General features: G+C 43.3%; 1 protein-coding gene across 1 annotated transcript in view; it reads right to left on the bottom strand.

Moving 5' to 3' along the window:
• The window catches only part of LOC106563653 (calcium-binding protein 8), a 50,440-nt gene that overhangs the window by 19,076 nt on the left and 17,712 nt on the right, over positions 1-13,652 (bottom strand). Inside the window, exons 2-3 of the mRNA XM_014129419.3 lie at positions 11,079-11,222; positions 2,660-2,772 (exon numbers count right to left, since the gene is read on the bottom strand). Coding sequence (XP_013984894.2) covers positions 2,660-2,772; positions 11,079-11,222 — 257 coding nt within the window. The remainder of the gene's footprint in view (positions 1-2,659; positions 2,773-11,078; positions 11,223-13,652) is intronic.

The following is a 13,652-nucleotide window of genomic DNA, read 5'->3' as shown; positions in this document are numbered from 1 at the left end:
CTGTCTGCCACCATCATGAATCACTTATGGGAATCTGTTATTCCCTTTCTCTATTTTTCTCTATTTCCCTTTCTCTGTTTTACTCTATTTCTCTTCTATATTACCATTATCTCTATGTGTCTGGGTTTCGGTCTCCTGTCAATCAGTTCCTTGTTTTGTCTTCCCACTCTTTATCTCTACCCGTTATATCCTAAGAGAACCAGGTTTGGATTGAGAAGAGCCCCTAGGGAGTCTTTGCAGCAAAAACCACTGAGCTATAGTTACTTGAGTTGAACTTTGCTTGAGTTCCCCCAAAACACATATTTTTTCTGATCAGGAGAACATCAAAAATGCATCAGGTCACTCCAAACAGAACCCTCTCCTGAAAGCCTGTCTTTCCTCTGAAGTAGAGACCGTTCTCGTCTCTTTACTTTGAAGCCTGTACATACCCTCCCAGGAACACACACATACCAGCATGTCTCTTTTCTTTGAAGTACAAAAATCCTTTACTCCATCATCATGGGACGAGAGGAAAAGGTAGGGGGTCTGTATCTTTGTGTGTGTGTTTGTTTGTGTGTGTCTGTAAGCCAATATCTAGCACATGTCCTGACTGCAGAATAACCTCACAGAGGGAGGGAGAAGAGAGGAGAGGAGAAGAGACGAGAGGAGAGGAGAAGAGAGGATAAGGGAAGAAAGGAGAGGACAGGAGAGGATAAGAGAAGAGAGGAGAGGAGAAGAGAGGAGAAGAGAGGAAGAGAGAAGAGAAGAGAGGAGGGGTGGGAGAGGAGAGGAGAGAGGAAGAGAGGAGAGGAGAGAGGCAGAGAGGAGAGGAGAGAGGCAGAGAGGAGAGGGGAAGAGAGGAGAGAGGAAGAGGAAGAGAGGAAGAGAGGAGAGAGGAAGAGATGAGAGGGAAAGAGAGGAGAGGGAAAGAGAGGAGAGGGAAAGAGAGGAGAGGGAAAGAGATGAGAGGGAAAGAGATGAGAGGGGAAGAGAGGAGAGGGAAAGAGAAGAGAGGGGAAGAGAGGAGAGGGGAAGAGAGGAGAGGGGAAGAGAGGAGAGGGGAAGAGATGAGAGGGGAAGAGATGAGAGGAGGAAAGAGGAGAGAGGAAGAGATGAGAGGGGAAGAGAGGAGAGGGAAAGAGATGAGAGGGGAAGAGAGGAGAGGGAAAGAGATGAGAGGGGAAGAGATGAGAGGGGAAGAGATGAGTGGGGAAGAGAGGAGAGCAGAGGAGAGGGGAAGAGATGAGAGGGGAAGAGATGAGTGGGGAAGAAAGGAGAGGAAAGGAGAGGGGAAGAGAGGAGAGGGGAAGAGATGAGAGGGATAACACATACATGTAGATGGTGGACAATCTATAACTAGTACAGAATGTATGTCTGTCTCTTACCAACTGAATACTGTTGTGGATGGAGTTTGGCTGTTTTAAATGGTGTAAAATAAGCAGGTTTTTTTCCAATTATCTTGTTGATTGATGACCAACCAAGAGCATTGAGCATGACTACAACAGAAGAACCATATCTCCACCTTAAAACAACCCTTGCTGCTTTGTTCTGTCCAATCTGCAGCCTGCTAATTTCCCCAGACCACAGAACAGTAGTTCACTTGACTCCCAATTAATGCCTTTGTTGTTTGCTTAACAATCTTTTCCGGTAAATATTTATCTATCCTTCTGATCATGCATGCAGGAGAAGAGGGGAAGAGAGGAGAGGAGAGGAGATAGGAAGAGAGGAGAGGAGAGAGGAGTGGAAGAGAGGAGAGGAGAGGGGAAGAATGGAGAGGAGAAGAGGAGAGAAGAGAGGAGAAGAGATAAGAAGAGAAGAGAGGAGAAGAAAAGAGAGGAGAAGAAAAGAGAAGAGAGGAGAAGAGAAGAGAGGAGGAGAAAAGAGAGGAGAAGAGAAGAGAGAAGAAGAGGAGAATGGAGAGGAGAACAGAAGAGAAGAGAGGAGAGGAGAAATGAAGAGGAAAGAAGAGAGGAGAGGAGAGGAGAGGAGAGGAGAGGAGATGGGAAGAGAGGAGAGGAGAGGGGAAGAGAGGAGAGGAGTAGAGAGGAGAGGAGAGGAGAGGAGAGGAGAGGAGAGGAGGGGAGAGGAGAGGAGAGGAGAGGAGAGGAGAGGAGAGGAGAGGAGAGGAGAGGAGGAGAGGAGAAGAGGAGAGGAGAAGAGATAAGAAGAGACGAGAGGAGAAGAGAAGAGAGGAGAAGAGAAGAGAGGAGAAGAGAAGAGAGGAAAAGAGAGGAGAAGAGAAGAGAGAAGAGGAGAGAGGAGAACAGAAGAGAAGAGAGGAGAAAAGAAATTAAGAGGAAAGAAGAGAGGAGAGGAGAGGAGAGGAGAGGAGAGGAGAGGAGAGGAGAGGAGAGGAGAGGAGAGGAGAGGAGAGGAGAGGAGAGGAGAGGAGATGGGAAGAGAGGAGAGGAGAGGGGAAGAGAGGAGAGGAGAGGGGAAGAGAGGAGAGGAGTAGAGAGGGGAGTGGAGGAGAGGAGAAGAATGGAGAGGAGAAGAAAAGAGAGGAGAAGAGATAAGAAGAGAAGAGAGGAGAAGAGAGAAGAAGAGAAGAGAGGAGAAGAAAAGAGAGGAAAAGAGAAGAGAAGAGAAGAGAGGAGAGGAAAAGAAAAGAGAGGAGAAGAAAAGAGAGGAGAAGAGAAGAGAGAAGAAGAGGAAAGAAGAGAGGAGTATGTGTTCCTACCTGCCAGAAGATGTTATCGATGGTGCTTCCAAGGAAACCTTCTCTGGTCTCAGACGACAGCAGTTTGGGTCCCAATATCGTCACAAACTCCTCAAAGTCAACCTGACCATCACCTAGGCACACACACACACACACACACACACACACACACACACACACACACACACACACACACACACACACACACACACACACACACACACACACACACACACACACACAAATAACCTTCATCAGTGTGCTTGTACCACATGACCACATGAACACTTGACCATATGGCCACATGACAATTAAATGTTGAAAATTGAAGTGACATCTTCTTTTTCTCTTTTGTACTGAAGTTTTTCTCATGATCTGGTTTAGGATTAAGAGTTTATAGTTGTGTTGTTGGGGTTTGTGTGTTAAACAGAATAGTCTGGATTGATCCCCAGGCTATCAAGGAGAGCACCTTGTATGGTGCTGATAGTTTACACAGAGAATCTGGTAATACTGGTGAACACAGACACAGTGGACATACACTATGAACCCGCCCTCCCACACTGCTGAGACCAGGAGGTGTCACTGACTCATTAACCTTGGACAATATCTATTTAGCAAATCAGATATTAAGACTGAGTGTGAGACCTACTAGAGCAACACCGCCCCTTTAAGATTCTGAGCGTGTCTGGCAGGGTTGGTCCTCCAAAGCCAGAGCCCCCTGATGGGAGAGCATCATATACAAGGCTATTCTCAAAGCTGCTAATGAGAACCTTGACCACCTTGTACCTAGCCGGTGGGGTGCCCCCACCCAGGTAGTGGCAGTGCCGGCAACACTAGCTGCAGTAACCCATGGGGAGCTGGTCACACTCGGACAATCAGAGAGGGGGCATATTATTGAGGCCCTGGTGGCACAAAATCATTAAAGGTCTGACTGCACAGAGATGTTTGAGAAAATGGTCACAACGGGGGACCAGCGTGTGGGTGTTACAGAGGAAGGGGGTTGGATCTAATCTCCATCACCTAGGACTTGACTTTGTTTAATTAAATCTCACATTTTTTACATTTTTTGCTCAATCTGGAATGCTTTCTCAAACAGCTAAAACTGTATACGCATTCATAAATCAGGTCCTTTTTTGAGGTGGGCCTACAGATGTAACAACTGTTGAGCATCTGACCTTATGGTTGATTGTGGGGGAAAGGTGTTGAGTGTGTAACAGTATGTGTGTGTGTGTGTGTGTGTGTGTGTGTGTGTGTGTGTGTGTGTGTGTGTGTGTGTGTGTGTGTGTCCCACATCTGTTGCTAATGATGTTAGGGACAATATAGGATGAATCATAATAATTGCTTGCTAAAATAATAATTGCTTGACAAAAATGTAATGTAATGGCAATCCTGGTTATAGGTAACAATCCTTTTCATGAACTGTCAACATTATTCAGCATATTAATTGTTAATGATGGAGATTAAGATACTCAAGAGTTTTGCTATATATATATAAAGCAAATTGAGGTGAGAGTATTGGAGATGTTTTTGCGGTTGATCTGCTTCTGTTCAGTGGGTGTGCTCTTTTCGAAGGTCCCGGTCTCTCTCCGGGGGGCCTAGGGATCCTGGGGGACGGGTGTGGTCTGCCGGTTGTCGATGACAACCCAACTAGGAATGGGGGAGGGGCATATGCGGGTGGAATAGTGGGGACCAATTGGAGGGTTACTTAGTAGCAATGCAAATATCATGGTACAGTTACATGGACACTCAATCACTACCGTACTTTTTTAATGGAACATTTACAAACATATATTATGATAAATAGATAAATGGTGAAATAAGTATAGCCAGTTATGATTGTAATGGCTTAGCAGATAATAAGAAAAGATGAACAATATTTACCTGGCTCAAAGAGAAGGAATATAATATCTATTGTTTACAGGAAACAATTATTGATTGAATGATAACTTGTTTTTAACTAGGACAGAGAAATGTATAACTGAATTTTTCAGACATAACATAGGTACAGCAAATCTACATATTGCATGGGACACTTTTAAATGTGCTTTTAGAGGCCATGCAATTCAGTATTATGTCTAAAACAAAATACATTTAGGTCAAAATAGTCCATTCTAACAAAGGAAATTGAAGGACTAACAGTACAGTTTGATAGCAATAAAAACTGTACCATAGAGGCTCCCGTTAGAGGAAAAACAAAAATTGGAACTTATTCAAGAAAGATCCAGTGTAATATATTATAAAAAATAAAGTGAACTGGATGGAATATGGTGAAAAAATTCACCAAATTATTTTTTTAATCTTGAACATTGAAATGCTACTAAAAATGATTTACAGAAACTTGTTACAAATGATGGAGTCACCTGTGATTCACTAAATTAGATTTTGAAAGAGAAAGCAAAGTGCTTGAAGCATATGTTTTCGTTTTAGTCTCCTCCATCTTCACTAACCGAAGCTAATTGTATGGATTTTTTTCTATTAATATAAAATTAACATCTGTACAGAAAGACTCATGTGAAGGCCAAATTACAGAGAAGGAACTTCTTGATGCAATTAAAGCCTTGAAGTCCGGGAAAACTCCAGGGTTGGATGTCATACCAGTTGAGGTATACCAAACTTTTTTTTTTATATACTCAGAGGACCGTTACTAGCATGTTTTAAACACTCCAATGTAAATGTGTCACTGTGGACCGTCTCAGGAGGTTCCGGACTGGGGACCGTCGCTGCAGGCTCCGTGCCATGGATCATCACTACAGGTTCCGCGCCATGGATCATCACTGGATGCTTTGTGCCATGGATCATCACTGGAGGCTCCGGGCTATGGATTATCCCTACAGACTCAGGGCCATGGATTATCTCTGGAGGCTTCGTGCCATGGATCATCCCTACAGGCTCCGGGCCATGGATCATCACTGGAGGCTCCGTGCCATGGATCATCACTGGAGGCTCTGTGCCATTGATCATCCCTACAGGTTTCAGACCATAGATCATCACTGGAGGCTTCTTTCATGGAGCTGGAATAGGTCTCACCGGACTAGAGAACGTCGCTGAGAGTTCTGGACTAGGGAACGTCGCTGGAGGCCGGGTGCGCGGAGCAGGCACAGGGTATACTGGGCCGTGGAGGCACACTGGAGGTCTGGAGCTTATGGCTGACACAACCCGTCTTGGCTGGATCAACTCCATAGCCCGGCAAGGGCGGAGCGCTGGCACAGCACGAACTGGGCTGTGCAGACGCACTGGCAACACAGTGCGCAGAACTGGCGCAGGATATACTGGACCGTGGAGGCGCACTGGAAGTCTGGAGTGTATGGCTGGCACAACCCGTCTTTGCTGGATGCTCAACCCAGCTCGACAACTGCAGGGTGCGGGCACAGATCGCACCGGCCTGTGAGTGCGTACTGGTGACACAGTGCGCATCACCGCATAACACGGTGCTTGCCTTTTCACTCGCTCCCCATGGTAAGCACGATGGAAGCTCGAGAGGCACCCCCCAAAAAATTGGGGGGCACACGGGGAGTTTGGCAGAGTCAGAGTGGAGACCTGAGCCAACTCCCCGTGTGCCCCCCAATTATTTTGGGGGGTGCCTCTCGAGCTTCCATCGTTGGGCTAGCTCCTCATAGCATCGCCGTTCCGCTTGTGCCGTCTCCTCCTGCTTCCATGGCAGGGTCTTGTCCCCTGCCATTACCTCCTCCCAGGTCCAGGACGTCCTCCACTCTCTCTTCTTCCGAGCCCAGGATCCCTGCTCCTCCTGGGCACGCTGATCGGTCCTTTTGTGGTGGGTGATTCTGTCACGGCTGTCGAAAGGACTAGCGGACCAAAGTGCAGCGTGTGAATAGTTCCACATTTTATTTACTCTGTGAAACTTATGCAATACATCAAAATAACTGAATAGACAAAAACATCAAACCGTGACGCAGAGGAGAACAAACACTACTCAAAAATAATCACCCACAAAACCCAGGAAGAAAAACCCCTACTTAAATATGATCTCCAATTAGAGACAACGAGGACCAGCTGCCTCCAATTGGAGATCATCCCAAACAAGCCAATATAGAAATACAAAAACTAGAACCTAAGAACATAGAAATAGAAAACATAGAAAAACACAAAACACCCCCTGTCACGCCCTGACCTACTCTACCATAGAAAATAACACCTTACTATAGTCAGGACGTGACAAAATGGTAGATTATCAGACACTCAACAAGGTTAGATTTCATTATTACTGAAACAGGATACGTGGGAAATATAAAGATCCAGTCCACTTAAAAAGTTGGAGGCCCCTTACACTTCAGTGTTGTGATGCAAAAATTCTAGCAAAATGTATAGCGCATAGAATTAAAAAGGTATTGTCGGAAATTATTCATTCTAACCAGACAGTTTTTTTTACATGGACGATACATTGGAGATAATATAAGGCAAGTACTGGAAACAATAGAACACTATGAAAAATCTGGGAAACCAGGCCTGCTATTCATAGCTGACTTTGAAAAGGCTTTTGATAAACTACGACTGGAGTTAATATATAAATGCCTGGAACCTTTCAATTTTGGAGAATCTCTTATGAAATGGGTTAAAATCATGTATAGTAACCCGAGGTGTACAGTAGTAAATAATGGCTACTTCTCAGAAAGTTTGAAACTGTCAAGAGGAGTAAAACAAGGTTGTTCACTATCTGCATATCTATTTTTTATGGCCATCGAAATGCTAGCTATTAAAATCATATCCAACAATAATATCAAGGGATTAGAAATCCAGGGCTTAAAAACAAAGGTGTCATTGTATGCTTTCTTTTAAATCCACAACTTGGATACTTTTTCTAGCCTTTCTGGATTACAATCAAATTATGATACAGTGGCTTGCGAAAGTATTCATCCCCCTTGGCATTTTTCCTATTTTGTTGCCTTACAACCTGGAATTAAAATAGATTTTTGTAGGGTTTGTATCATTTCATTTACACAACATGCCTACCACTTGGAAGATGCAAAATATTTTTTATTGTGAAAGAAACAAGAAATATGACAAAGAAACAGAAAACCCGAGTGTGCATAACTATTCACCCCCCAAAAGGCAATACTTTGTAGAGCCACCTTTTGCAGCAATTACAGCTGCAAGTCTCTTGGGGTATGTCTCTATAAGCTTGGCACATCTAGCCACTGGGATTTTTGCCCATTCTTCAAGGCAAAACTGCTCCAGCACCTTCAAGTTGGATGGGTTCTGCTGGTGTACAGCAATCTTTAAGTAATACCACAGATTCTCAATTGGATTGAGGTCTGGGCTTTGACTAGGCCATTCCAAGACATTTAAATGTTTCCCCTTAAACCACTTGAGTGTTGCTTTAGCAGTATGCTTAGGGTCATTGTCCTGCTGGAAGGTGAACCTCCGTCCCAGTCTCAAATCTCTGGATGACTGAAACAGGTTTCCCTCAAGAATATCCGTGTATTTAGCGCCATCCATCATTCCTTCAATTCTGACCAGTATCCCAGTCCCTGCCAATGAAAAACATCACCACAGCATAATGCTGCCACCAACATGATTCACTGTGGGGATGGTGTTCTCAGGGTGATGAGAGGTGTTGGGTTTGCGCCAGATATAGCGTTTTCCTTGATGGCAAAAAAACTCAATTTTAGTCTCATCTGACCAGAGTACCTCCTTCCATACGTTTGGGGAGTCTCCCACATGCGTTTTGGTGAACACCTTATTTTTTTCTTTAAGCAATGGCTTTTTTCTGGCCACTCTTCCATAAAGCCCAGCTCTGTGGAGTGTATGGCTTAAAGTGGTCCTATGGACAAATACTCCAATCTCTGCTGTGGAGCTTTGCAGCTCCTTCAGGGTGATCTTTGGTTGCGTCTCTGATTAATGGCCTCATTGCCTGGTCCGTGAGTTTTGGTGGGCGGCACTCTCTTGGCAGGTTTGTTGTGGTGCCATATTCTTTCCATTTTTTAAGAATCGATTTAATGGTGCTCCATGGGATGTTCAAAGTTTCTGATATTTTTTTATAACCCAACCCTGATGTCCACAACTTTGTCCCTGACCTGTTTGGAGAGCTCCTTGGTCTTTATAGTGCCGCTTGCTTGGTGGTGCCCCTTGCTTAGTGGTGTTGCAGACTCTGGGGCCTTTCAGAACAGGTGTATATACACTGAGATCATGTAACAGATCATATGACACTTAGATTACACACAGGTGGACTTCATTTAACTAATTATCTGACTTCTGATATGACTACCCACCACTGCGACCTGTATGCTCTAGTTGGCTGGCCCTCACTACATATCCTGTATGCTCTCGTTGGCTGGCCCTCACTACATATCCTGTATGCTCTCGTTGGCTGGCCCTCACTACATATCCTGTATGCTCTCGTTGGCTGGCCCTCACTACATATCCTGTATGCTCTAGTTGGCTGGCCCTCACTACATATCCTGTATGCTCTAGTTGGCTGGCCCTCACTACATATCCTGTATGCTCTAGTTGACTGGCCCTCACTACATATCCTGTATGCTCTAGTTGGCTGGCCCTCACTACATATCCTGTATGCTCTAGTTGGCTGGCCCTCACTACATATCCTGTATGCTCTAGTTGGCTGGCCCTCACTACATATCCTGTATGCTCTAGTTGGCTGGCCCTTACTACATATCCTGTATGCTCTAGTTGGCTGGCCCTCACTACATATCCGTCGCCAAAACCACTGGCTCCAGGTCATCTACAAGTCTTTGCAAGGTAAAGCCCCACCTTAACTCAGCTCACTGGTCACCATAGCAACACCCACCCGTAGCACGCGCTCCAGCCGGTATATTGCGCTGGTCATCCCCAAAGCCAACACTTACTTTGGCCGCCTTTCCTTCCAGTTCTCTGCTGCCAACGACTGGAACGAATTGGAAAAATCTCTGAAGCTGGAGTCTTATATCTCCCCCTCTAACTTTAAGTATCAGCTGTCTGAGCAGCTTACCGATCACTGTACCTGTAACACAGCCAATCTGTAAATAGCACACCCAACTACCTCATCCCCATACTATTACTTACCTTCTTGATCTTTTGCACCTCAGTATCTCTACATGCACATTATCATCTGCACATCTATCACTCCAGTATTAATGCTAAATTGTAATTATTTTCACCTCTATGGCCTATTTATTGCCTGCCTACTCTTCTACATTTGCACACACTACATAGATTTTTCTATTTTTCTTTTCTTTTGTGTTATTGACTGTACATTTGTTTATGTGTAACTGTGTGTTGTTGTTTTTGTTGCACTGCTTTGCTTTATCTTGGCCAGGTCACTTAGAAATTTCCTTGTTTTTGTAAATGACTATTGTAGCTGGAAACGGCTGATTTATAGTGGAATATCTACATAGGCGTACAGAGGCCCATTATCAGCAACCATCACTCCTGTGTTCCAATGGCACGTTGTGTTAGCTAATCCAAGTTTATCATTTTAAAAGGCTAATTGATCATTAGAAAAACCTTATGCAATTATGTTAGCACAGCTGAAGCTGTTGTTCTGATTAAAGAAGCAATTAAACTGGCCTTCTTTAGACTAGTTGAGATTCTGGAGCATCAGCATTTGTGGGTTCGATTACAGGTTCAGAATGGCCAGAAACAAATAACTTTCTTCTGAAACTTATCAGTCTATTCTTGCTCTGAGAAATGAAGGCTATTCCATGCGAGAAATTGCCAAGAAACAACAGTGCACAACTGAGCAAGAGGACAAGTACATTAGATTGTCTAGTCTGAGAAACAGACGCCTCACAAGTCCTCAACTGGCAGCTTCATTAAATAGTACCCGCAAAACACCAGTCTCAACGTCAACAGTGAAGAGGCGACTCCGGGATGCTGGCCTTCTAGGCAGAGTTGTAAAGGAAAAAACATATCTCAGACTGCCCAATAAAAAGAAAAGATTAAGATGGGCAAAAGAACACAGATACTGGACAGAGGAACTCTGCCTAGAAGGCCAGCATCCCGGAGTCGCCTCTTCACTGTTGACGTTGAGACTGGTGTTTTGCGGGAACTATTTAATGAAGCTGCCAGTTGAGGACTTGTGAGGCGTCTACTTCTCAAACTAGACACACTAATGTACTTGTCATCTTGCTCAGTTATATATATATATATATATATATATATATATATATATATATATATATATATATATATATATATATATATATATATATATATATATATATATATATATATATATATATAAATAAAAAAATAAATACACATTTTATATATTTATTTATTTCCCCCAAAAATGTATGAGGGATTGGAAGTGATGCAGATAATTACATTGATGGAAGCCACAATCGATCTGCAATATTAAAGCTGATCTACCCCCTAAAAAAATAAATAATGAAAGACTCAGTGTGTGTCTGTCTCTGTGTCTGTGTTTATGATAAGCCTTTTGTGTGTGTGTGCGTGTGCGTGTGTTTCTCTGTATGTGCCTCACCATCCATGTCTAGTCTCTGCATGATGATGGCCAGCTCCACCTCACTGGGCATGTACCCCAGGGATCTCATAGCCATGCCCAGCTCCTGCTTAGAGATGAACCCGTTCCCATCCCGGTCCAGCACCCGGAACGCCTCCCGGATCTCTGCACAGGGACACAGGCATGAACACAGGCATTAACACATACAAATATACATGCATGAATGTGCACAGACAGACAGACAGACAGACAGACAGACAGACAGACAGACAGACAGACAACATTTCCCTCCCTTTTGTTCCATGCTGGCTGAAGACCTAGCTAGCCAGTAACTAGCTAACACCAGACACAGGTGAAGACCTAGCTAACACCAGACACAGATGAAGACCTAGCTAGCCGGTAACTAGCTAACACCAGACACAGATGAAGACCTAACTAGCCAGTAACTAGCTAACACCAGACAGATGAAGACCTAGCTAGCCAGTATCTAGCTAACACCAGACAGATGAAGACCTAGCTAGCCAGTAACTAGCTAACACCAGACACAGTTGAAGACCTAGCTAGCCAGTAACTAGCTAACACCAGATACAGATGAAGACCTAGCTAGCCAGTATCTAGCTAACACCAGACACAGATGAAGACCTAGCTAGCCAGTATCTAGCTAACACCAGACACAGATGAAGACCTAGCTAGCCAGTAACTAGCTAACACCAGACACAGATGAAGACCTAGCTAGCTAGTAACTAGCTAACACCAGACACAGATGAAAGGGGAAACATATTTAAGTATCTTTGCCATAGATGAATAGTGTAAACTTGAATTATATTTGCTGACACCTTACAGCCAAATTTTGGCCACAGCAGAGTAGCTATCTATCTATATAAACCACGCCCTTCCGCAAACACACGCCTTCTCCGATGTTGGTTACAAGGCAGTGCTTATTTAAATTATTTAAGAGAATATCATGTTACCATTGGTCTATCAAAAATGAGAGTTAGGGTGATGTCACCCTATCCCCTTTATTATCCCGCCTCCTGAATCTAGGTGTTTGACATGGGGGAGGGGACCAGTAACTTTATGATCAAACTTTATCAATGTAGAAGCAACAGTCATTTTCATACTTTGGTTATCATACTTTGATCTGGTTTCAAACAAATATCATCCAATTTCATGAAAAACTTGATTTTGACTGTTTGTCACCTTTAAGTATTCTTGTGTGGCCTCACCTAAAGTGTAGGCTATTTATACTTTATAAATACTTTCTTAATGTTTTGAGTGACCAGTGTAATTTCTCACTAAAAGATAGACATACCATTGGTAAACATTCCAGCAATACCTGATGCTCCTTAAGGTCTAAAAATAGCGTACAACCTATAATTGGTAAAACAATAATGTCACGTCCTGACCAGTATAAGGGGTTATTTGTTATTGTAGTTTGGTCAGGACGTGGCAGGGGTGTGTTTGTTTAGAGTGTTTCAGGGTTTGTTGGGCTATGTTCTGTTTTAAGAGGGGTGTTTGTTTAGAGTGTTTCGGGGTTTGTTGGGTTATGTTCTAGTATGTCTATTTCTATGTGGTGTTTGTTGGGTTGACCTTCAATTGGAAGCAGCTGCTCCTAGTTGCTTCTCATTGAAGGTCCTATTTAAAAGGGGTGTTTTTCTATGGGATTTGTGGGTAGTTGTTTCTTGTTTAGCTGTGTGCCTGACAAGACTGTTATCGTCGTTGTTTTTGTGTACATGTGTTTTGTTTCGGTTTTCCTTCTTTCTGCCTATTAAAAAGAAGATGAGTATACACACTCCCGCTGCGTTTTGGTCTAATCCTTACGACACCCATGACAAATAGGCACACAACACACGATGTTAAAGGAAATATATCAAACATTTTGTCTGAGTTTCCTTTTGTGAGGGTGGAGCCTTCCCAAACTGGAACTCCCAATTTTGAAGACATATGGACCTAGAATTGAATCATGCAGCTGGCTAAATTAGGTTAAATTAAGATTTTAGTTCTGGGTTAATGAAATTAAACTGCTCTAAGGAGTGACTGCTGCAATCCACACTTTTGTTTTGGTAAAAAAGTCACTGCCAAGAAATGCTTATTTTAGCATTTACAGACATTTTTTATTTATTTTACTCAGCATAGGGTGTGTCTGAAGTTACACTATTCAGACTCCTTTAATTTTTCCACATTTTGTAACATTACAGCCTTATTGTCACGTCCTGACCAGTAAAGGGGTTATTTGTTATTTGAGTTCGGTCAGGACGTGGCAGGGGGTATTTGTTTTATATGGTTCGGGGTGGTTGTGTATGTAGGTGGGTGTTAGATTTATGTATTCCGGGGTTTTCGGTTATTGTTCTATGTTAGTTTATTTCTATGTTCTGTCTAGTCATTTGTATTTCTATGTTTTGCTAATTGGTGTTGGGGCCTTCAGTTGGAGGCAGCTGTCTATCGTTGCCTCTGATTGAAGGTCCTATAATTAGGAGTATGTTTGTTTTGGGGTTTGTGGGAGATTGATTCTTGTATTGCTGTGTGTTGCCTACAAGACTGTTTTGTGGTCTGTTTATCGTTTTTCGTGTTTGTTTTGGATTAATAAAAATGAGC

The sequence above is a fragment of the Salmo salar genome, chromosome 11 (genome assembly GCF_965601325.2).
Source record: "Salmo salar chromosome 11, fSalSal1, whole genome shotgun sequence".
Classification (NCBI taxonomy): Eukaryota; Metazoa; Chordata; class Actinopteri; order Salmoniformes; family Salmonidae; genus Salmo; species Salmo salar.
This window is presented reverse-complemented; position numbering and strand designations above follow the sequence as displayed.